We start from the raw sequence: 26,943 nt of genomic DNA, 5'->3' as shown, positions 1-26,943 counted from the left end.
CCCACTCACCAAGATGAACTGGCTGTCAGCACTCACATTCAGAGCTTGCCTTCTACTTAGCATGGATGGCGGAACATATAAAAATGCTGGGCATGAGATGCTGTTAAACATCCTCCCAGGCTCACAGGGGAGGCATTCCAAAGCCAGCCTTCAAGGATAGCAGTAAAACTCTATCCTCAAGTCAAGCTGGACTTCTGAATGTTGAGTTAAAATTATTATGGTAACACGTTACATGGGCTTCCAGTCAGGGAGTCAGTGAAGGCAACTTGGTGGCTAAGGTATGGCTCAGAGCCAAGTTTGGAGTTCTAGGGTACCACGTCCTCTCCTCGATAGCTTTCATTCTGAGTGGCACCAACGCATTTACAATGGAGAATCTCTCTCTCCTATTTTATCATCACCATGAAGTATGTTCATTAAGGTGTTATCTATTCTACTAGTTTTGATGTTCACTGTTTTATTTAAAAGGCTGTTCAAAAATACTGTGTCTTGGGATACTGCCAATATTTGTTGCAACATTAGGTAATTGCTCCCCTTTCCCCTCACCCAACCCATCATTTTCATAATAAAGTCCCTAATCCTTCAGGCAGCTGACATTTCAGAGGAGCTCAAGGGTGCTTAGCTTGAAAACAAGAACAAAATATGTCTGGTCACGCCTGTGTCAACTGTGGTTAAGTGTGTGAACCAGGATAAGGACAACCACAGACATGGGGTGAGTTGTAAGGGGCTGCCTTCTTTTCACCAGGCTGAAATGTTGTCTACATGAGGTTTTGTTCTAGAGCTATTGCCTCATTTGCCACACTCCTTTTTCATAAGAAGACAATTTGGTAGCATCAGAATTTATCAGTTTTTGTCCAAAAATGTGTGTCCTAGGCCAGGCACAGTGGCTCACACCTGTAACCCCAGCATTTCAGGAGGCCAAGGCGAGTGGATCACCTGAGGTCAGGAGTTCAAGACCAGCCTGACTGATATGAAGAAACCCCATCTGTACTAAAAGTACAAAATTAGCCAGGTGTGACAGCGTGCACCTGTAGTCCTGGCTACTCAGGAGGCTGAGACAGGAGAATTGGTTGAACCTGGGAGGTGGAGGTTGCAGTGAGCTGAGGTAGCACCACTGTACTCCAGCCTGGGCGACAGAGTGAGACTCTGTGTCAAAAAATAATATAATGATAATAATAAATTTTAAAAAATAAAATCCTCATCCCTTCAGTGCCCCTTGTTCTCACAAGCGCAAGGAGACCCCTGGTCTTAGATTCAAGTTGCATCACTAGCATAACCACTTCCGGAACCAGAGGGACACTGGAGGAACTAGTTTGGGAAATGAAAAACAGTTAGAAACGGGAAGTAATTTTATTCTCCTTTTCCATTTTCCCCAGTCTCACTCTCCGTAGTAGGACCTGGACCTTTGCATCAGAGAAAACATAATGAACAATAACTCGAATGTGTCTTTCTTTCTTTTCTGCCCTAGTATTACTAGAACCTTTGCATCGGGAAAAACAGAAAAAGTGATCTTTCAAGCACTCAAGGAGTTAGGTCTTCCCAGTGGAAAGGTATTCATTAACTTAATAATATGTTTCTAAAACCATTTTGTTTGTTTATATTCTCATATGTAATGAGCTAGATTATTTATATTAAACTGATCTCAATTAGATTTGGCATTAGATTCAGTGACATGTAGTACAGCTCATTTTCATTTCTTTCTTCTTCCTCCCTCTCCATTCCTCTCTCCCTCCCTCTCTTCCTTCCTTGTGTTTCCTGGGCATTTTAACCTAAATTTCTAAAAATGTAGATAGTTTGCTTCAAATGATTTTTGTCACCTTTCTTAGAAAAGGAAATGAAGCCCAGGCCACCCTGTTACACAGCTTTTATTTTAGAGAAACTCACCAACACTGCCTCAATGAGGCATAACGTTAGCATGAATAATTAACTAGTATATTCAGTTCTACAAGGTGGCTGTGCAATATTTTGTGAAGCATCTCTTTCCACACCATATGTATTCATGGCCCTTCAAATATAAAATAAGTGAAATTAATGTATTGACTTTGAGAAAGATTGAAGCTTTAGTAAGAAAGATTGAAGCTTCAAGAAAGATTACTGCTTTGGTAAGTCCTATTTGAAATATAAATTTCAGTTTGAAAAGTAAAATCCTGCAAGGTTACCCTAAGCCTCTTCACATGGTTAGGTGAAAATTCACAACATAATCATAATTAAACCTTGGGCTTGATTTATTCAGCATCCCTCAGGCAGGCACTTTTCTCCCTCAAGGTGAGTTGGAGGAAATGTTTATACTCGTTCTTTGGGGTGTTTCCCAGAGCAAGCCCAGCTGTAGCCACGTGTTTGCACACACAAAATCTGGCAGCATGATAACTAAAAACACTGATGTACACGCACTATTTTTTAGTGAGATGGCCTGGCAGTGCCTGGAAGTTGGCCTCCTGGCTTCTGTCAGCAGGAATCAGAGATGAGGACCCTGGGTCCAAGTGGTCTTCACTGTGCTTCATGACCCTGTGAAGTTTCACCCTCCAAGGGAAAAAACAGTTCTGTGATTCATGACATGCTCTTATTCCTTACAGAATGATGAAATTGAGCCCACGGCATTTACTTATGAAAAGTTCTATGAACTGACACAAAAGATATGTCCTCGGACAGATATAGAAGATCTTTTCAAAAAAATGTAAGTTCCTCTAATGAGAAAGTGTCATATAAATATTATCAGTGTCCTTTTCGATTTTTAAAACATTTTTGTCCTATTTTAATATAGTATGTTGGTAGTATCTAGGAATATCTAGTCAGGGTTACATTTTTCACCCCATAGTTTATCAGTGTAAAAGTTCACTCTTAGTTTTTGAGAAACTTTTACATACATTTATTGCAGCACCTGGAACTGTTTTTGCATTGGCTTTACTAACTACCTACAATTTTAACCTGCTCCTTTAGGTATTAACCCATTATGTGAACTAACTAGATTCAATTTGGAATGTTAATATGTTTTTGAGAAGTTCATTCATTCCAATTATTTCAGATGGATGACTTACATGTTGTTTTTGAAATAACATCTTTTGAAAATGGTTAAAAGAAAAATAGAAAAAGAATTGCAGACAGTTTCTATGACCTGGTGGGAGCTTTTCTTTCTTTTGTTGTTGTTGTTGGTTTTTTTATTTTTCTCTCCTTACGAACAGTCTCTGGCCATTTTAAGAATTCACCACTACTTCAGGGTTAGAAAATAAGTTTAGAATTATCATCAACTAATGTCAACATGTAAATCGTACCTACTGTAGCATCATATACAAAAACTTACTTTTTCTAATAAATTTCTTTTCAGCAATGGAGACAAAACTGATTATTTAACGGTAGACCAATTAGTGAGCTTTCTAAATGAAGTAAGCTTTTTCATACATTAACTCCATAAAGTCTGTGTGCAGTGGCTTGTCTCCTCTGGTGTCCTCATTGCATGCCTGCATCATATGCCCTTATTCGCTTTGCTTCTGACCTGCTGATCTTTCCATTATGGCTCTACCAGGTGCAAAAATCAGCTGCCTCCCTGTGTGCTCATGTGCTTCCTTCACGTTGGCTTTGCACACCGCTTTTTGTTGGTTTCTGGCTGTTATATGTAGTTCTGGTTCTGTGTGTATGTGTGAATTATACAATATATTAATTTAAGTAAATGTGTCTGTTTTTGCAAGATGATATTTAAGATACTTTTTTTTCTGTTGATCTAATTAAATAGAGAATGGATTGGGTTTACTACACTGTAGTTGGATTCTCCGTTGCTACCTTTATCTCATACCTTTGCATGGATTGGAAAGCTTTATTTTTATCTTTTAATGGATTGCATGTAAGAAAAATATGTTGGCTTAAATGGAATATTTTGACAACAAGCAAAACACTTGAGTTCCTGGGTGAAAATATCTTGAGTATTAGGCTAATAGGATTGCAGGTTAAATTTGTACTTTTTATAACAAGCTCAGAGCTAATTTTAGAATGTGATTCACTTAACAACCAAAACTGGTTGATAAAATTTGCTTAAGCACAATAGAAAAATATTTTAGAACAAGAAAAGTTTGCAACTTTTCCTACAACTAAAATGAACTGCTTTTTTCTTTATACATACAAAAACGTTTTCCCTTCGGTGAAACCCGTCAGGACTCTTGTTAATCCAAGATAGAAAATTCACTTTTTTTTTCTAACACATTAATAAGAGTTTAAATGAAAAATGGATAATATGCTTTTGTTTCAAAATAATTTAAGTTAATCATTCTACCACATAAAAAGAAAAGACTAGAAAAGACGGTATTGTGCCAGATACAAGGTATTCTCTTAAGATAAAAAGGCAGACTGTAATTTGCCACTTTGTAGAGACAAATTACATCTTCTTTTCTTTTTTTGTGAAGGTTCAGTGGCTTCACATTTATAAAGGTTGCACTTTAGAAACTATGTTAACTAAAGTGTAAATGCACTGATGCAAGGAAGAGAAAGTACTACCCCACATATCAGACAGATGCCTCTAAAATAATCCTTCTGGTACAATACAATATTTATTTTACTTTAAAACATTTCAAGTTTTTCCACCCCACTGGTTTTTAGTCATATAAATACAATGTTCATAATCTTTACCCAGATATTATCCACATTCTTCTACCACAGCTGCTCAGAAGTTAAACTGCCTTGTTTTGTTTCTTTAACCCCTTCCCCCTCTTCTGCCTTTTGTTTTTCGGTTTCTTGCTTTGTTTTGTTTTATGTCCCTCAGCTTCTTCATGCACTTTGGTTCATTGATCATCTTAGGTTTGCTGAGGTGAAGAGGGAAGATAGTTTAGTGTAAAGGAGAAAATCCACCCCATCATCAATTTGTCACTTTTTAAGACGAGGCCTCTTGTGGTTTTTTGGGATGAAGCTGGCACCAGCCCTCTATTAAACATTACAGAGGCCTTAATACTGCATTCACTGTTCAAAGGACGAAACAACTGAGATACGGAGGATAGGTGCAGTATTTATAGTCTCTTATCTGATGCATTACCTTTTATGGGTTATTTTTGTTGGTGTACCCAATAATCAGTCCTGTAGTTCTTACAAGTCTGAGACACAACATTTAATTTTTTAAAAATATCATCAGCCATACTTTCTTGCTATGGCATTCAGACTCTTTCTTAAAGTACTTATTATTTGTCAAGCTTTTATCTCTCACTATTACAGTAGACAATAGTTTTTTTGGTTTGCTTTTTTAGCGTTTCCTTCTATTTGTTGTCTCGTTAACATTAAGGAAGTACCTTAAATTTTTGGTGTGACTGATGGAATCAGTGTGATTCTAGATTTCTTTAGGTCATAGAGACTGTCAGAATGTTCAGGAACGTTGGTAGCCTTTATTTTTAATCCAAGTATCTGCCCTGAATTTCTTCCTTTTCTATCCTAGTGAACTCAACTGGAAGAACTAGACAAAAACATGAATGTCTGCTTGAAGAAGGCTTGTCAAACATAGAGAATATTCTGCCTGCTCCTTGCACCCCCTCTTTTGAGTCCTACCCTGGCCCCTCTTATATCTCCAAAATCAAAAACACCCCTTGGGCAGAACAACTTCAAAACGTGGTAACAAAAGGAGACAGAGAGAGCTCACTCAAGAAAGGAATGGGCATTGGAATGTAAGGGTCTATGACTCCAAAAGTTGAAACCTAAAAATTTTCAAAATGCCTTAACCATATAGTCTCAACAAGCCAGTATTCATTACTGCATTGGAAGCCCTTGTGAAGGTTCCTTGTGAAGGTTCAGTGGCTTCAAATTTGTAAAGGTTGCACTTTAGAAACTATGTTAACTAAAGTGTAAATGCACTGATGCAAGAAACAGCGAGTACTACTCCACATATCAGACAGATGCCTCTACTTTTAAATAATCTTTTGAGTATAATACAATATTTATTTTACTAGAAAACATTTCAAATTTTTCCACTCCACTGGTTCATATAATGAGACCAAAAAAAAGAAAAAAAAGAAATAAGCAAATTCCATAAACACTGGAAAGGACAGGGCCCTAGTTTCATTTGCAGATGTTCATTGTCTACCCTGATATTAACAATTCAATGGAAAAACGTTTTGAAGTATTAGAGAATTCAGCAAGGTAACCAGAGAAACAATGAGGAAAGCAAAAGCCTAGAGACACGTACATGGCCACTAACCAGTTAGGATGCACAGTAGGAAAACAAAAATCTTATTATATTAGCAAAAGGCATGCTGGCTCCTACCATCTTCCAGATCGTAAATCTCTTTACTCTTTCTGTGAAAGTTTTTATTCATATAGTAATGTGTATCTTCAGGGTGCTGCAAGGAGAGGAGAGACTATAGTTCATTTTCTGCCTTGGTCACCCTGTAGGATATAACCTCCTACCTTTCCATGCAATCAACGCTAACTAGCTTTTCAGTAGTAGCTTTAGACCTGACTCCTCATTGGCTTCTCAGTATCTCCTTGTTCGTTGCTTCCCAGAATGTGATCCATGGACCAGAAGCATTGGTACTGCTTGGGAGCTTATTAGAAATGCAGAGTCTCAGGTCCCACCCAGACCTGCTGAGTCAGAGTCTAAATTTAACAAGATATCTGGGTGATTTATCTGCACATTCAAGTTTGTAAATCACTGTCCTAGTGGATTACTGGATTCCTCCTTGGAATGTTTAGTGTGAGTGGGAAGAATACGAGAGCCACATATGCTTTCTGTTATTCTCCATTAAGAATGTAGCCATAGAAATCCACCACTCAGAGCTAAAATTTTTGCCACATCTATGCCTCTTAGTCTCATCTGGTGGACTGAGGGAACTCTTCTTTGTCTGTATCATGAAAATACCAAACTAGAGTCCAGGAGGGATAGCAGAGGCACTTAATGTGAGCTGCCACATGGTGTGACATTACTACTAGCTCAATTGCTTGTATGTGGCAAGACTAGTTAAAATCTCTTGGCTTTGGTTAGTTTTACATCCCCTCTCAGTATTCCTAATGAGAAGCAAAATCGATTTTTAATGTTACCTTCATTCTCTGTTTGACTTCTTAAAAAGATGATAACTAGGGTCCTGCAGAATTGGGAGATGGGTGGAGGGCACTAGAGAGAGATCAGAATAAGGAAGAGAGGAAAAAGGTCTTAGACCACAGGAATCAAGAAGTAGATTTACTTTCTTGTTGCCTGTAATCTTCCCCCACCTCACACATATCATAGGATCATATCAGGACTCAACTTGACGTGTTTCTTTGTGCAGTTGAAAGAATATTTTAAAAGGACCCATGATCTCTTTCCTTTTACAAGATCTTTATGCTTTAATGCACAGGCAAAGAGAGAGAATGAGGATATTTAGTCTTATGAGTAAGCTTCTCATTGCCAATTATTCCTTTTATATTTTAAAAATATTATTTATGTCAACACTCATCTCTCCCAGTGCTACTTGGATTGAAGCCAAATGATGTCTCCTCTCAGTACCAGTGAGGACATAATAGTGGAGCTCTGTTTATCTCTTCTTTACTTACTTGAACACAGTTCTGTCACCTATTTTTTTTTTTTAAGAATCTCATTTTACAAAGCACTGTATACCATGGGGTGAATAAGCTGAGTACATTGCTTTCCCAAATCCTGACTGAAAACTGATGGTTCCTCAGAGATGTGAAGCATTCACCTCACTGTGCTTGTGTCTGTGTGGAACTCCACTACAGCCTTATTACTGTGAGATCAGCTGGAAATGACCCTTCTCTTCTTGTTTTTTCATATGAAAATGATACTTTTCTGTCTCTAATACAAATCTTACACTTGTTTTCTTGCCTTTGGATTACTCAGATTGCTTTATGTTACCTTTTAGAAGCATGAAGATTTTAAAGAGAGCTGAAGATTGTTATCTAGTGGAGCAGAAGCAAAGACAAATGAAATTTCACATTGTCTATGCGTCATGCTTATTTGCTGCGAATGTAATTTTCAGAATAGGGGATTATGATACATCCATTTTGGGAGCTGGCTTTCCTGACTTTGGCTTCCCATAGGCAGAATGGTCTAATGAATGTCATACCCTCTGTCTACATTTTAATAGGGTTTAATTGGGAGGACATCTGAAACACTGAACATTCTTCTATCCTTGTGGGACTTAGGTACTATTCTTTTTACTGATGTGCAAACATGTTAAAATGCATACCTTTACATGTTAGGTAAAGTGATTCTTATACTTGAGCACATCAGAATTACTCAGAAGTCTTATTGAAAACACAGACTAATGGGTTCCACCTCAGGATCAGTAGATTCAGTAGATCTAGGGAGGGACCTGAGAATCTGCATTTCTAGCAAGTTGCCAGGTGTTGATGAGGCTGATGCTGCCATCCACAGATCACACTTCAGGCAGTACCTTGCCAGAATACACACATGTGTGTATATTTTAAAATGCACAAAAATGTCTGAGTTCCCTCTCCTTTCCTAATTTTATCTCTTCTCTCTCCTGTAGCTGAATCCCTTTTGTTTCTCATTTTTCAATTCATGTGGATTTGCCCCATCTCCATGAGTTCAAGTATTTACCAACAAACTTATTTTTTAATCAAAAAACTTAATTTTAATAAGAAAGAGAAATTAAGTGGCCAACTGTGAACATAACAGTGCTGAGGTTACCCATCTTCTTCCATAATATTATTTATGGAGATGTTAAAAAGGGATGTGCCTAGAAAGATGGTTTCTTTTGTTGTTGTCAGCTTGTTTGTTCTTAAAACAATGCGTTCTCACCAGAGGGATGGAGCGCCTTGTTTCCTAGAATAGTGGGCTCCATTGCATGATGGCATCGATTTCCTAAACAAGGTGTAGCATGACTTTCCTTGCCTGGCATTCCGTGGTCCAACATACAATCCTCTTTCTCTGCATATCCCATGACTTTTGTTATTGGGGCCTCAATGCCTGCTGTTAACATAACAGTTTCTGCTCCAGCATATGCATGGATGTGAGCTGTTGTGAGCCATAATTTCTTAGATTACAACAGAAGCATGCTTCATTGGGACAAACTGATAAAATTTGAAATTGATTCCTTATGAGTTAATGCTCTTAACTCAGTAGGGGAGAAAGGGGAACCAGAAAAGGCTGGGACTCATATGCATGAGGAAATGACATCCAAGTGCTCTGTTGGCCAAAGGCATTCATTCTGTGTATAACTCACTTTTCCAATGCCCATTCTAAGACTAATAGGGAAGGGAAATCCATATGAACTTTAAACAATTGCTTTGTAAATACCTTTCCAACAATGTTTTTCAGCCTGTGCATATATTTGGGTAAAGAGTTGTCACCAAGATCCTATTTATTGACCAGGTTTTGCTCACATCTGCTTACCTGTCACTATTCCATTGAAGTTTGCTTTACTTATTCACTTATTTATTTATGTAAAGGATGACTAGAGATACAGTACAGTCCTCTAATCCTTAGTGAAGAGTGAGGGAGACACACATACACACACACACACAATTAGAGCTGAGTCAGTTAGTAAATTAGATTTTTCATCATTGCCATGAAGTCAGGATGACATCACTGCAGAGACAGCATTGTTCCTGGTGTCTCATGTCATAGCAGGGGCTCCTTAGGTGTCGATTTGAAAAAAATAATGTCAACAACCTCTTAAGTCCCATAATCATTCATGAGACTCTGCCCAGAGAATTCTATATTGTTTATGGCCTATAAATATCCTTGTGCTGATTAATTTTCATCATTACAATTGGTTCATTTTGAAAAAAATAGTTACTTAAGAAAATGAAATTTGTTTAGTGCACAAGAAATCATGGATTAATATAGAAAGCTGCAATGAAAATGAGATATTTGCCTGTCTAACGTTAGGGTTTTTGTTGTTATTGCTTTTGGGGTTTGGGGGGGAGCACTTAAATTAGTATATTATCTATTTATTTATTTGAACTATTTTTGGCAGCTGGTGTTTGCTTTTTAAAAATATTTTCGCCTTAATTTTTATAGACATTTATGCCAAATGTCTTCCCTGTTGTGTGGAAACTGGAAGACAGTACAATTGACATGCACATTGTATTATGTATCCTTCAACTTTGAAAGGGAAAAATGTATTCTGTCTCTCTCTAGTTCCGGGAGAGTAACCCAAAAGTACTCCCAAATTTGGACTTTTGGAAGTATATTTTAAGGAGAAAGGCAGGAAGGCAGTGAAGTCCTATCTTTGTAATTATAAACATGATAGTCTAGATACATTTTGTTTAGAAATAATAAACTTAATATTAAATGCCTAATGCCTCAAGGCCAAGAAATATCAACCTAAATGGAGTTATTTTCTTATCATAGCACCAACGAGATCCTCGATTGAATGAAATTTTATTTCCATTTTATGATGCCAAAAGGGCAATGCAGATCATTGAGATGTATGAGCCTGATGAAGATTTGAAGAAAAAAGGTAATAAACATGAAAAAATGATTTTTTTCTTTAAAACAAGAAATTATGCAGCTTTTAATGTCTTGATTTTTTAAAGGTATTTGTAAATGCTTTGGAACTTCCTAGAGCCATGGATTGATGACTGATTTTCTTTTCTTGCTCTTAAGTTTGTATAAATTTTACCTTTTATCAGTATTAGTCAATGCTGACCAAAGTATACTGTTAAATGTATTGTATTATTAAATACATTATTGTGATATTCCCCATGTACTTTTTTATATTAGGTTTTAGTATTGCATATTGCTTGAAATATAAAAACAACCAATACAGTCTCTACTTGCAATCTTTGAAAATAAATTTGTCATATAAAAACTTATACCTTCTCTTTTTCTCTCTTTTGTTTTGCCAAGCCAAATAAATTTAATACGTGATTTGATGTGCCCTCTCACCCCTCATTTGACCTTTGGTATAAAAGATAAATATAATTGATATGAAATTAAATGGTGAGGAATCCCTTTAGTTAATTGCTGGTGTTTCTGGACCTTTGTCACTTTCAAAGAAACTTTGGAAACAAAGGGTTGTTCACTCAAATGTTTGTCAAAGGAAAGGCATGGGGAGAAATTTTAAAATCGATCCCACAGCAGTAAGAAACGCCTACGGAATATGGAAGGCAGAGCTGAGGGTACCTCAGCTAGAGCCTTTGGCCTTATGTCTCAGTGGAGAATGTACAGAGATGAAAGTTCATGTTCCATCTGTCCCATATGTCCATGAACCTCAGGACCTCAGTTTCCTCCTTTTTAGAACATGCTTGTTTCTTTGTATCTAATGCCAGTGACTGTGGCTGAATGTTCTATAGGTTATCTGGACGCTCTTTATAGATATGCCTGGCCCTTTATACTCTGTGATTTCACCCCTGATATTCTTCCAAGCCCAGTAGTTTTCTCTTTGGTTGTAGTTGTACATTTACACTTTCTGCTATGGATAAAGATACCTGTTTTAAGCAAGACTGCTTCATTCCTTCCCCCTCTGTCAGTATTCTGAATATCATAATTTATTTCACATTGCTTATGATTACAACAAAGGGAGGTACAACTTGATAGAAAATCTAACACTTAGCAGTGGCAGGAGGTGATATGATTCTTGTCACTTCCGTATGACCTTTAGCTAGGAACTAGTCTCCTGGGCCTCAGTTTCCCTGCTTGTAAGGTGGTGGGGCTCATGCAATAATTTGGCTAGTATTTCCCTTCCCTTCCTTCATTCCTTGAAGTTTGTAGAGGGCTGACTGGGTGCCAAGCACTGTACCAGGTGCTAGGAATTCAAAACAGTAAGAAAGGTCCCCAGCCTCGAAGGCAGTTGCCATCTGTTTAAGGGGGAAGGCAAATGATTCCACAATTCCTTGGCAGTGTGATTAATGTCATGATTGAGGTGTGTCCTTGTTTATTTCCAAATTCCTTCTAAGTTTTAAAGGTCTGTGAAGTGACCATTGACACACATTTAAAAAGCGTAGCTTGACCATTTCACAAGCGATGAAAATTTTAAAGTCTGTCATTTTCAAGTGTGGGTGAGAATGCGGCACAAAGCCATTCTTGTAAACTTCTGGTAAGACCCTACATTGGTACAACCACCTTGGGGAATATTTTGGCAATAGTTTATGAAGTGAAAAATATGCCTCTGATACAGCCCAGCATTACTACCTCTATATATGTATCCTAGAGTCTCTCATATATTTCCCAAACTCTGGATGTCAGAGCGGCGTAGCTCTCAGATCTCCGCTACATCTGTACTCACTCAGTACCTGAGCTCATCCAAGCCAATAGCTTTACATTTCTTCTTTTAAGCTCTCCAGTCCTAACCTCCAGCTTACACTACAGACCTGTAGTAGGACTCTCCATTTTGATGTTGAATGGGCATTTCCAATGTACATATATACAACATATTTTGCTTCTTCCTACCCCTGGACCTGTTCCTTTCCAAGCATATAAAATAGTACCATTATTTACCCAGTCAAAACCCTTGGACTCATCTTGGACTTGTTTCATTCTTTCACATCATATCTGATTCTTTTGCAAAACCTGTAAGATCCAACCTCAGAAGAAATCCTAAATGAATCACTTCTCACCATCTCCGGCCTTACTGACTATCCAAGCTTCCATCATCCCTCTCCGGGCAATGCCTTCTCCTCCCTACCCGGTACATCCAATTTATGCTCCACACAGCAGCCATACTAAACCTTTTAAAACCAAATCTAGTCATGTTATTCCACTCTTCAAAACCCTCCAAAGGCTTCCTAACACACTTAGAATAAGATCTAAAATACTGAGTGAGAACTGAAGCCCAACTGATGTAGCCTTTGGCTCCATCTCCAACCTCACTTCAAGCTACATTCTTCCTTGGTCACTTGCTCTGTCTTGCTGTCATCAATGATGTTGGCATGCACACACCTGCATCAAGGAATTTGCACTTGCTGATCCTTCTGCCTGGACTGGTGCTTCCTGGGTGTGCGTGTGGCTTGCTCCTCACATGTGCACATGCCCTCAGAAGGGCTTTCACTGGCCACATATTTAACACAGCATCCTGTCATTCTTTATCACCTTCCTTCCAGCTTTCTCTGTCCTTCTAGTACTTCTTTGACATTATATTTATTTATTTACTTATTTGTTTCTGTCACTCATAATATGAAAATTTCATGAAGGCAGGGCTTACCTCTTTCTTCTATCACTGCATCTACCCTGGTACTTCTAAAAGTACTTGCTCTTTATAATCAATGAAGGTGCCCAAGGAGAGAGCTGTATAAATTTCTACTTTTGTTGATAATTAGAGATGACCTAACTATCCATCAACCAAATAATGGATAATAAATTATGACATATTCATATATGGACTTCTGTACCTTCAGTGAAAATCAGTTAATAAGATCTACCCATATAACTGGTATATAAAGATAAAAATAGCAAGTTGCAAATCCACACAGTATGATAGCTTTCACATAAAATTGTAAACAGTCCAAACTACCTGTTGTTTGGGTAAATGCATATGTAATAAAGTTGCAAAACCATTTTGGGGATAAACACCAAAACTAGGATAGTGATTATCTATCTGGTATGGAACAGAAGTGACGTGGGGACACAGGATGCTGCAGTGGCATCAGGAATTATGTATTATTTTAAATGTAAATCAAATAATAAGAAATGTAAATCAGATAAGGCAAAATGTTGAGATCTGACCACACTGGTATAGGCCCGTGGCTGTTCATTATGCTATCATCTATACACTTCTCTAAGCTTGAGATCAGTTCATAACTTGCAAGGGCTTAAGTAAAACAAAAAGCCGAGGTTGTCAATGCATCAATCATTTGTAAGTTGCATAAATATTGATTGTTGCTCCTGTAGTTACCACATGAGCCCTACCCCGTGTCAGAAAGGTGTGATTGAAATGCAGGGTAGCTTTTGGGGCCACATCTCAATGACCACTATATACTCTTCTCACAAGTCCCATATCCTGACTTTTAGATAAAATTGAAAACAATTATTTAAATTCAGAGGTGCCATCATCTCTAAGAAAAATCCCTTTTCCAATTCAGTGAGAACAACAATGTCTTACAATTAATACATTTTCCATTTTTAAAGATCACCTCTCATATCTATTCTCATTTCCCATTATGATGATCTTGGAAGTCAGCCGGGGCCAGTATTTTTCTCCAATTGATAGAAGGAGAAGCTGAGATCCAGGAGACAAAGGAGTGAGTGGCAGGAGCAGAACTTGATATGGGTCCCCCAGACCCCTGGTCATAGCTCCCTGTGCTGTGTTTCTGAACTTGAGGGACCATGTATATCTGCCATGTGGATGTAAAAGCAGAATGCCACCTGTTCATGGAATTCATTATGTTATTTACAATATGTAACTCTCTTATTTCATTCAAGTTCTGACAGATGAAGTTCCTTGGGAAAGAGACTATGAAAAAGTTTTTACTCTTCTAATTTAAGCTGCCTCAGCTTCCACGAATGAAACAAGAGATGTGCATCTTCAGAGCTACAAGTGCTACTAATATGTTCTTTTTTCCCTAGGCCTTATATCAAGTGATGGGTTTTGCAGATATCTGATGTCAGATGAAAATGCCCCAGTCTTCCTAGATCGTTTAGAACTTTACCAAGAAATGGACCACCCTCTGGCTCACTACTTCATCAGTTCTTCCCATAACACTTATCTCACTGGCAGACAGTTCGGCGGGAAGTCTTCAGTAGAAATGTACAGACAGGTTCTCCTGGCTGGTTGCAGGTGAGGAATTCAAGATAGCAATTTGTTTTTCATGTATGATGCTCTTCATTTTAATTTACTTTTCACTGAAAAAGTAGGAAATAGTAATTAGGATGAAAAGGACATTTGTTTATACCCTTTAATGGATTATCATGGTCATTTAACCTTGAGAAAAGAAGGACAGTATTCCTTCCAGAAAAATCTACAATCATCCAAAAGACTTTTCTTTACTGTAAAAAAGACTTTCCTTTACTGCAAATTTAAAATATGACTCCCAAAACCACAAAAAAAGAAAACATGCATATTGTAAGAGGGCATGCTGAGTTTTTTTGTTGATTATAGGTACTTGTTATTAACACCATGCTCTAACCAATTGAGCTAACTGACTATTGATTAAAGGGCACTTGTAAACTAGCTTTATTTGATGTAAAAATTCAAAAATTTAGTTCTCTGACATTAGAAATTATTGAAAATGGTTTTTGTTTTACAGAAACTGGCAAAATATTTGAGCTTTAAAGAATGGAAAAAATGATGAAAGTGAAAAATAAGAAATGTAGTTACATTATGATTTTTTTCTTGGTTATCAATTAAACAATACCTTTTGTTTTTAAGTCACTTTTTGTGTATGGAGATATGTTAGAAGAAATTAACTATGTCACTACTTCCATTCACATGCTTTCTCTGAATACTTGAGTATGAATCACTAAACACTTTCTGATATGGCCAAAGTAACATCATCCAGCCTATCAAACTTAAAAGTAATTTTAATGTCATGTAAAACCCAGTCCACATTCATATTTTCCCAGTTGTTTCCCAATTGTCTTTTTTTTAAAAAAATTGAGATGTTGTCTTACTCTGTTGCCCAGGCTGGGGTGCAGTGGCATGATAACGACTCACTGCAACCTCCCCTCCTGAGTTCAAGCGATTCTCAGGCCTCACCCTCCCAAATACCTGGCATTACAGACACATGCCATCACACCTGGCTAATTTTTGTATTTTTAGTAGAGACGGGGTTTCACCATGTTGACCAGGCTGGTCTCCAACTCCGCCCACTTTGGCCTCCCAAAGTGCTAGGATTACAGGCATGAGCCACCATGCCCAGCCTTCAAAGTGTCCTTTATTGCAGCTTTGTCACAAGTAGGATTTCATCCAGAACTGTGATGCTTATTGCATTTCTTAAATCTCTTAATCTCACTCAGACGATCCCTTTATGATAATACCAACCTGATGAGAAGCATAATGTGGTTTTAACCTATATATGCCATGAAATAATCATGTTATTTAATTTATTCAATTTTCTGTTCTGTAAGAAAAAAAAAACTGATTTTGATGTCTTTTTAAAAATTTGTATACATACTATTTTATTGTAGTTTCAATATTGTAACTTAATTATGTCCCTAGATGTGTTGAACTTGACTGCTGGGATGGAAAAGGTGAAGACCAAGAACCAATAATAACTCATGGAAAAGCAATGTGTACAGATATCCTTTTTAAGGTAACTTTTAAAATTACACAGACTTCTTCAAACTCTGTGAAAATGCAGGAAATAGGGAGATGGAGAAGAGAAAACAAATGATTCATTTTCTCAAGAATTGTACCTTCATTTCCCTTCTTTCAGTCTTGCTGAAAAAGTCAAGACAAAGATCTTTTCCACTTAATGTCCCCTTAATGATACTGTTCCTGCTTTCAAATGGTGACTGTATTATGCAACAAGGTTTCTCTGGCAGTGTTTACCTAGTTTTACTTACCTAGTTTTACTTTACTTGCCTCTCCTTTTGTTATCTACTTATTTGCTTATTCATTTTTCATTGTTCCTAAAGGACTTCAAGGTGGCATAAAAAGATAAATAGAACACAGAGAATAAAATAGACTGTAAAAAGGCCGATAAGAATAAGAGAATAAGAGAATGAGGTTAGACAAGTTTAAAAAAAATGAGATTCTGTAGCTGACAAATGTCAAGTACAGCTGCCTGTCAGTTTGGTGTAACTCAGGATAGATATTATAGCACTAGGAGCAGCGGTTCTCAACTCCACTTACATGTGAAACATCACCATGGGTATTTTCAAAAACACAGATTCCGCTGGGGGCGGTGGCTCACACCTGTAATCCTAACACTTTATGAGGCGGTGGCAAGTAGATCACTTGAGGTCAGGAGATCGAGACCAGCCTGGCCAACATGATGAAACCCTGTCTCTACTAAAAATATAAAAATTAGCCAGGCCTGGTAGCATGCATCTGTCATCCCAACCACTTGAGAAGCTGAGGCAGGACAATCTCTTGGACCTGGGAGGCAGAGGTTGCAGTAAGCCCAGATCATGCTATTGCTCTCCAGCCTCAGCAACAGAACAAGTCTGTCTCCAAAAAATGAAACAAAACAAAAACCACAGATGCCTAAATACTATGCATAGCATTTCTCTTAGCCAGGATGTTGGAGAGTTTTGACCAGCAATGAATTCAAGATTATTCTTCCTGATAAGTACCAAGAATATATTCAAGTGGGAAGCCATGAATTTGCACATCCTGGAAGAATAACTAAATGACTACCTCAGCCATAAGGAATGTCTCAATAAAATATTTCAAGATTATCTAAACTTGGGCTTTATCATTTCAAATGGATTTGCCTACATAATTATTGTGAAATATCTTTCTGATTAACTGAATGATGAGATTTTTCCTTTAATTAGCTACAAACCAGCAAGAATTTGGGGATTTTTACCGAATATGATGGTCTTATTGTAGAAGTGCTGGTTTGAAGCCTTTCTAAAGCTAAGCAGAGACGGGGCCAACCATCTAATGCCTCTCCTATTTCATGGAGAATAATGAAAGGGAAGATTATGTTCAGCTCCTTCAAATGTTGCTTTCTGTAATTAAGCTCTGTGTTATAGATGAGGGGTCCAGAACACTTCTCTCTTTTACTTACATGTTGCTTGACCAACTAGAACCCCTTCCCCAATGAAAAAAGGGATACTGCAAATGTCACATTAGTGCACAGAGATCTATATCAAGTTAATGAAATATAGCCCAGGACTGATTTCCAAACACATAGGAAAGTCAGTAAAAGCCTCCAACAATCCTTAGGTTACTGTCCACACTTTTCTGCACTAGGTGGGGAGGAGTCATACAGTAGTCTGGAGTGAAAACCTCCGTGCGAGAGATCACCCGCTCCCAAAGGAGAAAGGTGGACTCTGAACTCCTGGCATGGCAGATTAACAAGCAAGAAACTGACATGCCATTTAGGTGAAATCTTTTGTACATTAATAGCACCATAATGCTGGAGAAGTAAAATATAGCTTTAAAAAATTATCATTAGCCATTAACTGCACCCTGGTTGTAACTACAGGAGACTCAACTTGTAGAGGTATCAAGGTAGATGGATGCTCCAGGTCTGAATTGCTAGAATTGAATTTCTGAAAGACGAAAATAATAGTTTCTGAATAGTTTTAGGTGCCTTAATTTTGTTGCTCTTTTCTTATTAGCATTTTTTTGTCTTTAAAGGATGTAATTCAAGCCATCAAGGAAACTGCGTTTGTCACTTCAGAATATCCTGTAATTCTCTCCTTTGAAAATCACTGCAGGTACAATGATCCATTCTGCTGCAAGTCTCTATGCGGTCTTGTTTCCTAATCGCTAATGCCCACTCCTGCTCTACATCTTTTTAAATAGCTGAATAGTTTGTTTTGTGAAGTACTAAGTTCAAATAATCATCCTGCAAGGATACCTACTGTTATGCAAAGCAAAAAACAACAAGAAAAGGAAAACAAAAGCAAAGCCACCCTTTCTCCCCCAAACCAAATCATTTTAATGTGTTTTAGAAATACTTGTTCCGAACAAAAGCTCAGAGATTGGGACACCTTAAAGTTCCACTGAGTTGGAAGATTTGGCAGTGTATTTGAAGTCAGATTTGATTAACTTGAAAGACATTTTTTATTCTTCTTTCCAGCTCTTTGTTTTGGAACAGACTCTCTTTCTCCTTCTTTTAAAATTATACCAGTTAAACCAGTTAAAGTTTGTGGTACATCTCACATTAGCATTAAGAGGACAATCATGCATGATGCCGAGTGAGAATCTTTAATTGCCTAGGAATGGGTGTTTCTTACTCTTGGATGGCTAATGGGTGTTCACATTTACAAATGCCACTTTTTTCTCTCCAGCAAATATCAACAGTACAAGATGTCCAAATATTGCGAAGATCTATTTGGGGATCTCCTGCTGAAACAAGCACTTGAATCACATCCAGTATGTATTTTTAGCAAACCATATTTCCAGCATGAATGGATTTGTTTTAAATTTCTGAAGGATCAAGTAGTACTGGAGGACTAATGCTAAAGATCTTCATATTTATTTAACTTTTTTGGTACAGAAAGCTTACATCGTGCTTCAGAGGGATGTAAATAAACATCTGGTTCAATTTAATTTGAAGGATCTTTGGGCCTTATGGTTTTTCAGATCTCAGTATTCAAATTTCATAAAGCACCCAGGCCGAGTCCAGATTGAGGTCACTTGTTCTCAACTTCAGTTACATGTTAGAATCACCTGCAAAACTGTTAGAAACACCTGTGCCAGGGCCCCACTCAGAGACTGACTTAATTGATGCAGGGCCAGGCCTGAGCATGGTGTTTCAAAAGCAACCCCCCCCCCCCCCCCCGGTGAACTGAGTGTGCACCCAGGATTCAGAACCCATGGGAGCCTGGTGATATGGAAAGTGCCCCGAATCGATGTCAAGCCATCCTGAAGCACACGTTCCTAAGTCCAGAATACACAGTTGGGCAATGTTACACATACTTTGAACTTCGTTTTATACCTACTAATTCTTTCATAAAGCGAAGGACATTAACCTGTGCTCCATAGATAGGCCTTATGAGGTCTATGAATTCATTTTAATTGCATGCAATTTTTTTGAATATACTCATTGTAGAGAGTTAATCACATTTTTATAAGGATCCATGATCTCCAAGAGATTAAGCTGCACAGTCGCAAGACGTTATGAGCACCAAGACAGCCAAGGAAATCAAGGTAGAATGCCCTGCTATTGACAAGCAGCGCCTGATGGGCCCCAATCAGGTAGCATGAGGTAGAGGCAGAAGAACATCACAGCAAATGACAGCAGGAAGGTGCTTTGTGCTACATGTAAACACTTTGCATGCTTTAACAATGAGGTTCTTTTTAGAAGTGTATTAAAAAAAATATAGGAGGCAAGGATAACTGTATCCTGGCCCCGCCTCCACCTTCCATTTTCTCTTGAACCTGCAGAAGCAGTTGCCGCAGGAGACCTGCCCATATCCTTGCAGTGCCTTCTGTTTCCCGGCACACTGGCCTGACTTTCCACTGTTAACATCCGTAGCCTTTTGCCTAAGAGTGAGCTTTGGTCACTGGAGCCTGCTCTGCCACACATGAAAGATAGACCAGCAGGCCAGAGTATTACCACCCCCACTCCATGCTCCCTCCCTCCGAGGTGGGATGACCCTGAGCACCTGCTCTTCGCTGCCTTCCAGGGTTTCCCAGCAGGATCACACTCCAGCTGGCTGCAGTGATAAGTTGCTCGGTAACACACCCTTGATGGGCTGCCTGTCTTCTTTTTCTCACTTTCCTACACCTCTTTGGAGTTTCCTCCAAAGTAGACTACCTGGTTTAATAATTCTTGTCTCTGAGGCTGATTCTAAGGGAACCCAATCTAAGGAACAGCTCTGATTTATTTTATTTGTTTTTACCTAGGCCCTCTATTTATTTTCCTAATTAGGTTAAGGGGATTGCTTTTGTAGAGAGATCACTATATTCTTAGTGAAGTGATGTGCATATACTGTTACCAGTTGAAAGGTGTCCAGGTTCTTGGCATTTTAAACAAAAAAATGGGCACAATGCACAAAGCAAGGAAAGAATGAAACAACAAAAGCAGAGATTTATTGAAAATGAAAGTACACTCCATGGGGTGGGAGCAGCCCAAGCATAGGGACTCAAGAGCCCCGTTACAGTATTTTCTGAGATTTAAATACCCTCTAGAGGTTTCCATTGGTTAGTTGGTGTCCACCCTATGTTAATGAATAGGATAAAGTTAAGTTACAAAGTCATTTACTCGGTGTACATCCTATGTAAATGGAGAGGATATTTCCTGTCATAGCCTAAATGTTTCCATTTGAGTTAGTTCTAAGAAGTCAGCATGAATAGGCCTTATGTTCCCTCCCTCCAGACCCAATTCTCTTTTGAATACAGGACAGGTGGTTTGGGAAGCATAGGTAACATAAATGGGAATAAGACCTGCTCCTGGAGCTAAAGAGCTTTCAACCTTGGGAGTAGGAGCAAGACACGAATGTGAACACATAACTAGAAAAGATGATGGCCTGCGATGCGTTATTTGTTGGAGGTGTCCTGTTACAAGAGAGATCACTGTGGAATCGGCCAGTTATACCAGGCTGCTGGAAGGAAACAGCATTTCAACAAACGGTTTTATTTGAGGCAAGACAGACTTATAAGTGGGCAGTGCCTTACATATAATAAGCAGTGTAAAAGCAAGTTTTGAAAATGAATGGATGGGTGGAAGGGTATGTGGGTGAGTATATATAGAGATGGGTAGAGGAATGGGGAGTGGACGACTGTCTAGTTGGATGACTATCTGCAGAGGAGGTGTCCCTGTATGCTACAGAACCATGTAGATCAGAAGTGGTAGTATACAGGGACACCTCCTTTGCAGATATACATCTAAGCAAATGATGCTATAGTCAAGTTTAGATTCCAGTAATTGGAACAACTCCCTTCTTGATTCTCTTATCAAACCCACAAAACCACAATGTCAAGTGTTGAGGGTTGGGTCAGCCTACTAAGCAGTTAGGCTTACTGTACAGCCTGACACCTGGGGGGCCCTCTCACTTGGGAAAGCCAGTTCTGGCCCCAGCTGTCACAATTGTCCCTTGAACTTTACCAGATACTTAAAAGGTGCAAGGCCTTCAAGGGAGCAGGAACCCCTCCCCCGCATATCCCCGGCCATTCCCCTGCTCCACTGGGGAGATTGGAGCAGCTTTGCAACACTTCTGGAAACTATGTGGATTTCAAGTTTGCAGCGCTAGTTTAAGGGAAAGTTGAATGGGTGTGCTAATTTGGGAAATGAAAACGGAAGGCTGTGCTGCCTGCCATCTAGTGGATGTTGGGTTGCATCACTCCCAGGCCTCCTAGGCTCCTCCTGGGCTGGGAAGGAGAATAGAGAAGCACAGCCCTTCCTTAATTCAGCTCTTCCTGTTTCTCTCTAGCTCGAACCAGGCAGGCCTTTGCCATCCCCCAATGACCTCAAAAGAAAAATACTCATAAAAAACAAGCGGCTGAAACCTGAAGTTGAAAAAAGTAAGTGAAATACACACATATATAATGGAAGCATACTATATAATGTATGTGGACATTTCAGCTGTTTAGAATTAAAGTTATTTTAAAACCACTGATTTTGGGGGGAAGGGTGTAGGGTTGATGTTACAGGTACTTTTCAGAGCAAGGTTGCCACATTTCAATTTAAGTCTAATTTCGGCATCAATTAATTCATGCAGTGGGAAAAGCATATTTATAAATTCATATGCCAGAATTTGGAGGGGGCCCAAGGAAAATTGAGAGGAAAGTAGAAGACACATTTTAGAATTTCTCAAGATATAAGGAACCAGCATTTTATGATTTTATACACCCTAAAGTCCTCAAAAATTTTCCTTTTCAGTTTGCCCCTGTGCTCCATACATATCTGGGGATACTAGACACATATGAGAATGTGTGACTGTGTATATGTGTGAATAGAGAGATCGAGAGACAAATGATTTTACATAGACATGTTTTCTCTTATTCTCCCAGGATGTTTTCCTTGAAAATATTTTCTTTCAGAGTATATCTTAGTTCACTGAATTAATAGTATCAAATATTCATGATTGCACTGCATTTTCCCCCAAGTATTCTAAATGAAAATTTTTAAAGTATCTTAATGACAGTTTATTTTTATCACAAAAGCAATAATGCCATAGAAAAATCAAGACAGTGAAAAATGTAAAAAAGCACTAACATGTATTATACACATATTCATATATTATAGATACACGTATGTAATGTACATGCTTAGATGTAGACCCACATTATTAACATAACTGAGATTATATTAACTATATTGATTTTTAATTTTTAAAACATAACCAATTAAGTATACTTGCATTTGCAGGATATAAATCTACACATTAACTTTAATCCTAATGTATGAAACACTATGCAAAATTTAATATGTATTACATAGAATTGTATGCACTTATTATAGCATGATTTAACCAGTCCCAAGTTGATGGATTTTTCACTGATATAAACAAGCTTGAATGTTATTTTGTATGTTTGTGCAACCCTCTCCTTGGAATCAATTGGTGCAATTAGAGTTATGCAGCCCAAAGCATATACATATTTTATATTGTGATACAGTTTGTTATGCTTTCTTTCAGGGAAGTTGTACCAGCTTAGACTTTCACCAGTCATATATGAGAGTGCCTGTTTCCCACCAATATCCTTAGTGCTGGCTGTTGCCCATTTTTAAATGTGTGTCCAACTCATAGAAGAAAAAAAAAAGGGTACCTTAGGGTTTTTTTTATTTGTATGTCTTTAATAACTAGTTTTTTGCATATTATTATTTGTGGTTTGTCCCTACATGCTTTCCCATTTTTATTATTTTGTTTATCTTTCTGACTTCTAAGAAGAATATTAATCTTATTTTGCCTAGTAGGATATAATCCTAGTTAAATCAGTTGCAAATATTTTTTCCTGAAGTTTCACTGCCGACCTGCTTGTCTGTTTTCTGTCAGTTCCCCATGACTGTTCATAAACCTTGGTCTGTGCCAGATTCTCCCAATTATGGGCTTTTGTTATCTAGCCTTAAATCCTTCACAAAGACTGAAACTCCTCTCAAACCTGGTGACCAGAATTTTGGGCATTTCACCCAGCAGTTCTTCATCCTGTGTATATAAGGTGGTAGATGCAGGTTTCTTACAAGGTCAAGACCACCAGGAATGGGTGAGAGAGCGATCACTGCTGAATTGTAGGAACGTGGCGCATTGGTGCCTGAACAATCTATTTTCTCTCCCTTTTCGTGTCCTCCTTCTCAGTGTCGGTCTCAAGGCCTAGGGTTTGTACATTACCTAGCATCCGTCACCACCTCTTTGCATGTTTTTGCTTACAGAACAGCTGGAAGCTTTGAGAAGCATGATGGAAGCTGGGGAAGCTGCCTCCCCAGCAAACATCTTAGAGGATGATAATGAAGAGGAGATCGAAAGTGGTGAGCTGTTTGCTTTTTTTTTTTTTTTTTTTTAAGTTACATGCTTCAAAAATACTTTTTAAATAAGAAAAACAGGCTGGGCACAGTGGCTCAAGTCCATTATCCCAGCACTTGGGGAGGCTGAGGTGGGAGGATTACTTGAGCTCAAGAGTTCAAGATCAGTGTGGGCAACATTTTTCTAGGAATGAGACCCCATCTCTACAAAAAAATTAAAACAAATTAGCCAGGCATGATGGCTTTTGTCTATAGTCCCAGCTATTGGGGAGGCTGAGGCAGGAGGATCCCTTGAGCCCAGAAGTTCAAGGCTGAAGTAAGCTGTAATCGCACCACTGCATTCCAGCCTGGACAACAAACTGAGACTTTGTTTCAGAAACAAATGGGTAAGAAAACCGGGAATTTCTTTCAGAAGACCCTTTTATATAATAATGCTGTTTTAATTCTTAATAGTCATATTTTGGTATTCTTAGTATTTTGCCAAATACTTCCAATTGTTTCTAGCCACTAAATATTAATAGCTTTGTCATCTCCCTTCCTATTGGTCATTCAGCTATTCAGCAGAAATTCATAGCCAGAGAATCCTTGAAGCACTTGCTGTCGTGGGCAGAGGAAGGAATATAAAGAACATTTTGTAATCCCTTTCTATAGACAAAAGCATGAACTTCAGTCTTGTTTAATGATGACAGTAGATAGGCAAGGAATGTAAGAGACCCTGAGGCAAATGATTGGTTTGTCTGCAAAAAGTGAACTAGAAATTCAAAGCCAGTATTAAAATTTCAAGTTCAAATTCCTACAGTTAACCAGCTCACCAGAATTATCTCTGTTCTGCTAGATAATTTTAGGAAGGCAGTCTTGCTTAAAATATTTCAATATGTGCTATTACCTTCTCTTTTACTTTGATCACATAGCAACAATCATAATGTTAAGTTGTAAATGGGCCATTTGAGAGTTTGGGGATGATTTTAGAGAATTATTTGTTCATTACATGTGATGAGAATTGATGAACAGAATGACTAAGACTTGCATTGGTTACACAATACCTTGGATTTATATAGAGGCATACCTTGGAAATACTGCAGATTCAGTTCTAGACCACAACAATAAAGTAAGTATTGCAAAAAAGTGACTTACAAGAATTTTTGTTTCCCAGCGGATATAGAAATTACATTTACACTGTACTGTAAGCTAGTAAGTGTTCAATAATAGCATTATGTCCAAAAATGTACATAACTTAATTTTAAAATATCTATTGCTAAAAAAGGTAACAATTTTGTAAACCTGCATCAAATTGAAATGTTTTTGCTAGTGGAGGGTCTTGCTTTGAGTGATCAGGGAGGTAGTTGCCAAAGATTAGTGTGGCTGTGGCAATTTTTTAAAAAATAAGACAACAGTGAAGTTTGCTGTATCAATTGACCCTTCCTTTCATTAACGATTTCTCTGAAGCATGCAGTGCTATTTGATGACACTTTACCCACAGTGGAACTTGTTTCAAAATTGAAGTCAATCCTCTCAAACCCTGCTGTGATGCTTTCTCCACTAAGTTTATATAATATTTTAAATTCCTTGTTGTCATTTTAACAATGTTCACAGTATCTTTACCTGTGGTAGATTCCACCTCAGAAACCACCTGCTTTGCTCATTCATAAGAAACCACTCCTCATCTGTTTATTTCATCATGAAATTGCAGCAATTCAGAAATTGCAGCAATTCAAACCCATGTTTAGGCTGCTCTTCAAATTCTAGTTCTCTTACTCTTTCTACCACCTCTGCAGTGACTTCCTCTACTGAAATCATCCATGGGAGTTTTCCAAACTCCTGTGAACATTGTTATTTTTCCCTCTTCCCGTAAACTGTGAATGTTCTTAATGGCATTTAGAATGGTGAACACCAGAAGCTTTTCAGTTTTCTTCACCCAGATCCGTGGAGAGGGCTCTCTCTTTTAGGAAAGTTAGACATAGAGCTAAACATCCAAAAGCTGGAAGAATTAACTAAGCTGATTCAGGATGCCTTAAAAGACTCCTGACTGTGGAACAGACTTTATAAGTGACTCAGTTGCATGTCTAATCCATGGGTTTGACATTACTCCCAGAGAATAGTTGTAATGACTATACTTTAATTCGTTTCATATGGCAGGGAGGGTCTAGAAAGCTAAAGATACCTGACAGTACTCAGTTGATACTTGTTATGGTCATTTGTTCCTATGCAATAAACCATTCCCAAATTTAGAAGCTTATAACAACACCTTATTATTTTCCGTCATAATTCTGTGAGTCATCTGGGCTCAGGTTGGTGGTTCTCCCTTGGATTTCTCATGCTTTTGTTGGCAGATGACATCTGGGGCTGACAGCTTCCCTTGGGTGGGTTATCCAGGATGGCTCGTTCACATGCTGGCAGTGGATGCTGGCTGAATGCTGGGAGCACAGCTGGGCCTTACTGACCATAGTACCCCTGTGGCCTCTCTCTGTGGTTTGGACTTCTCACAACACAATGGCTAAGTCCCCTGGATGGAACATCTAAGAGCCAGTGTCCCAAGAGGCAGGAAGCAGAAGCTGCACAGTATCACTTCCTCTATGTTTTATTCATCAAAGCAGTCTCAGAGCCCATCAAAGTTCAAGGGGGTGAGTGAGTGACAAGGTGACGTTGTATAAGAGCACAGAGGAGGGAGGATGTTATGGCTGCTGTCTTTGGAAAATATAGTCAGCCATGATGCCTACTATATTTTTTCACATTTTTGCAAATAACAAACCTAAACAAGATTTAAGAAAAACATATCAACAGAAATATATTTCAAACAATCAAGAAAGTACTCCTAAGATGTAAAAAAAGATGACTACTCAGTAATACCAGTTCCTTTCATTTAAGTTAAATTTCATAGATGGTAATTAAAGTATTTAAGGCATTACTGATCCAATAATCCAGTAAAACAAAATCCAGAAATAATGGAATAAATTAACAAGAAAACAGTGTTAATAATAATAACTACTACTATCGTACCAACCAGTGGGCCAGGCAGCTTACATTAGAGCCTTATCTAATCTTTATACAGCCTGATGAAAT

General features: G+C 38.2%; 1 protein-coding gene across 15 annotated transcripts in view; it reads left to right on the top strand.

Moving 5' to 3' along the window:
* Positions 1-26,943, top strand: part of PLCB4 (phospholipase C beta 4) — a 393,998-nt gene that overhangs the window by 293,935 nt on the left and 73,120 nt on the right. For 14 of the 15 annotated variants that reach the window (XM_032295442.1, XM_032295436.1, XM_032295438.1 and 11 more), the window contains 10 exons: positions 1,466-1,547; positions 2,571-2,671; positions 3,320-3,377; positions 10,277-10,385; positions 14,429-14,639; positions 16,020-16,113; positions 18,114-18,193; positions 18,770-18,854; positions 21,857-21,947; positions 23,794-23,889. In XM_032295442.1, coding sequence (XP_032151333.1) covers positions 1,466-1,547; positions 2,571-2,671; positions 3,320-3,377; positions 10,277-10,385; positions 14,429-14,639; positions 16,020-16,113; positions 18,114-18,193; positions 18,770-18,854; positions 21,857-21,947; positions 23,794-23,889 — 1,007 coding nt within the window. The remainder of the gene's footprint in view (positions 1-1,465; positions 1,548-2,570; positions 2,672-3,319; positions 3,378-10,276; positions 10,386-14,428; positions 14,640-16,019; positions 16,114-18,113; positions 18,194-18,769; positions 18,855-21,856; positions 21,948-23,793; positions 23,890-26,943) is intronic. The other variant, XM_032295445.1, reaches the window with a different exon arrangement.

This window comes from Sapajus apella, unplaced genomic scaffold, assembly GCF_009761245.1.
Source record: "Sapajus apella isolate SASKATOON/1434 unplaced genomic scaffold, GSC_monkey_1.0 scaffold33, whole genome shotgun sequence".
Lineage (NCBI taxonomy): Eukaryota > Metazoa > Chordata > Mammalia > Primates > Cebidae > Sapajus > Sapajus apella.
The sequence above is the reverse complement of the archived record's forward strand: the minus strand, read 5'-3'. Positions and strand labels throughout refer to the sequence as shown.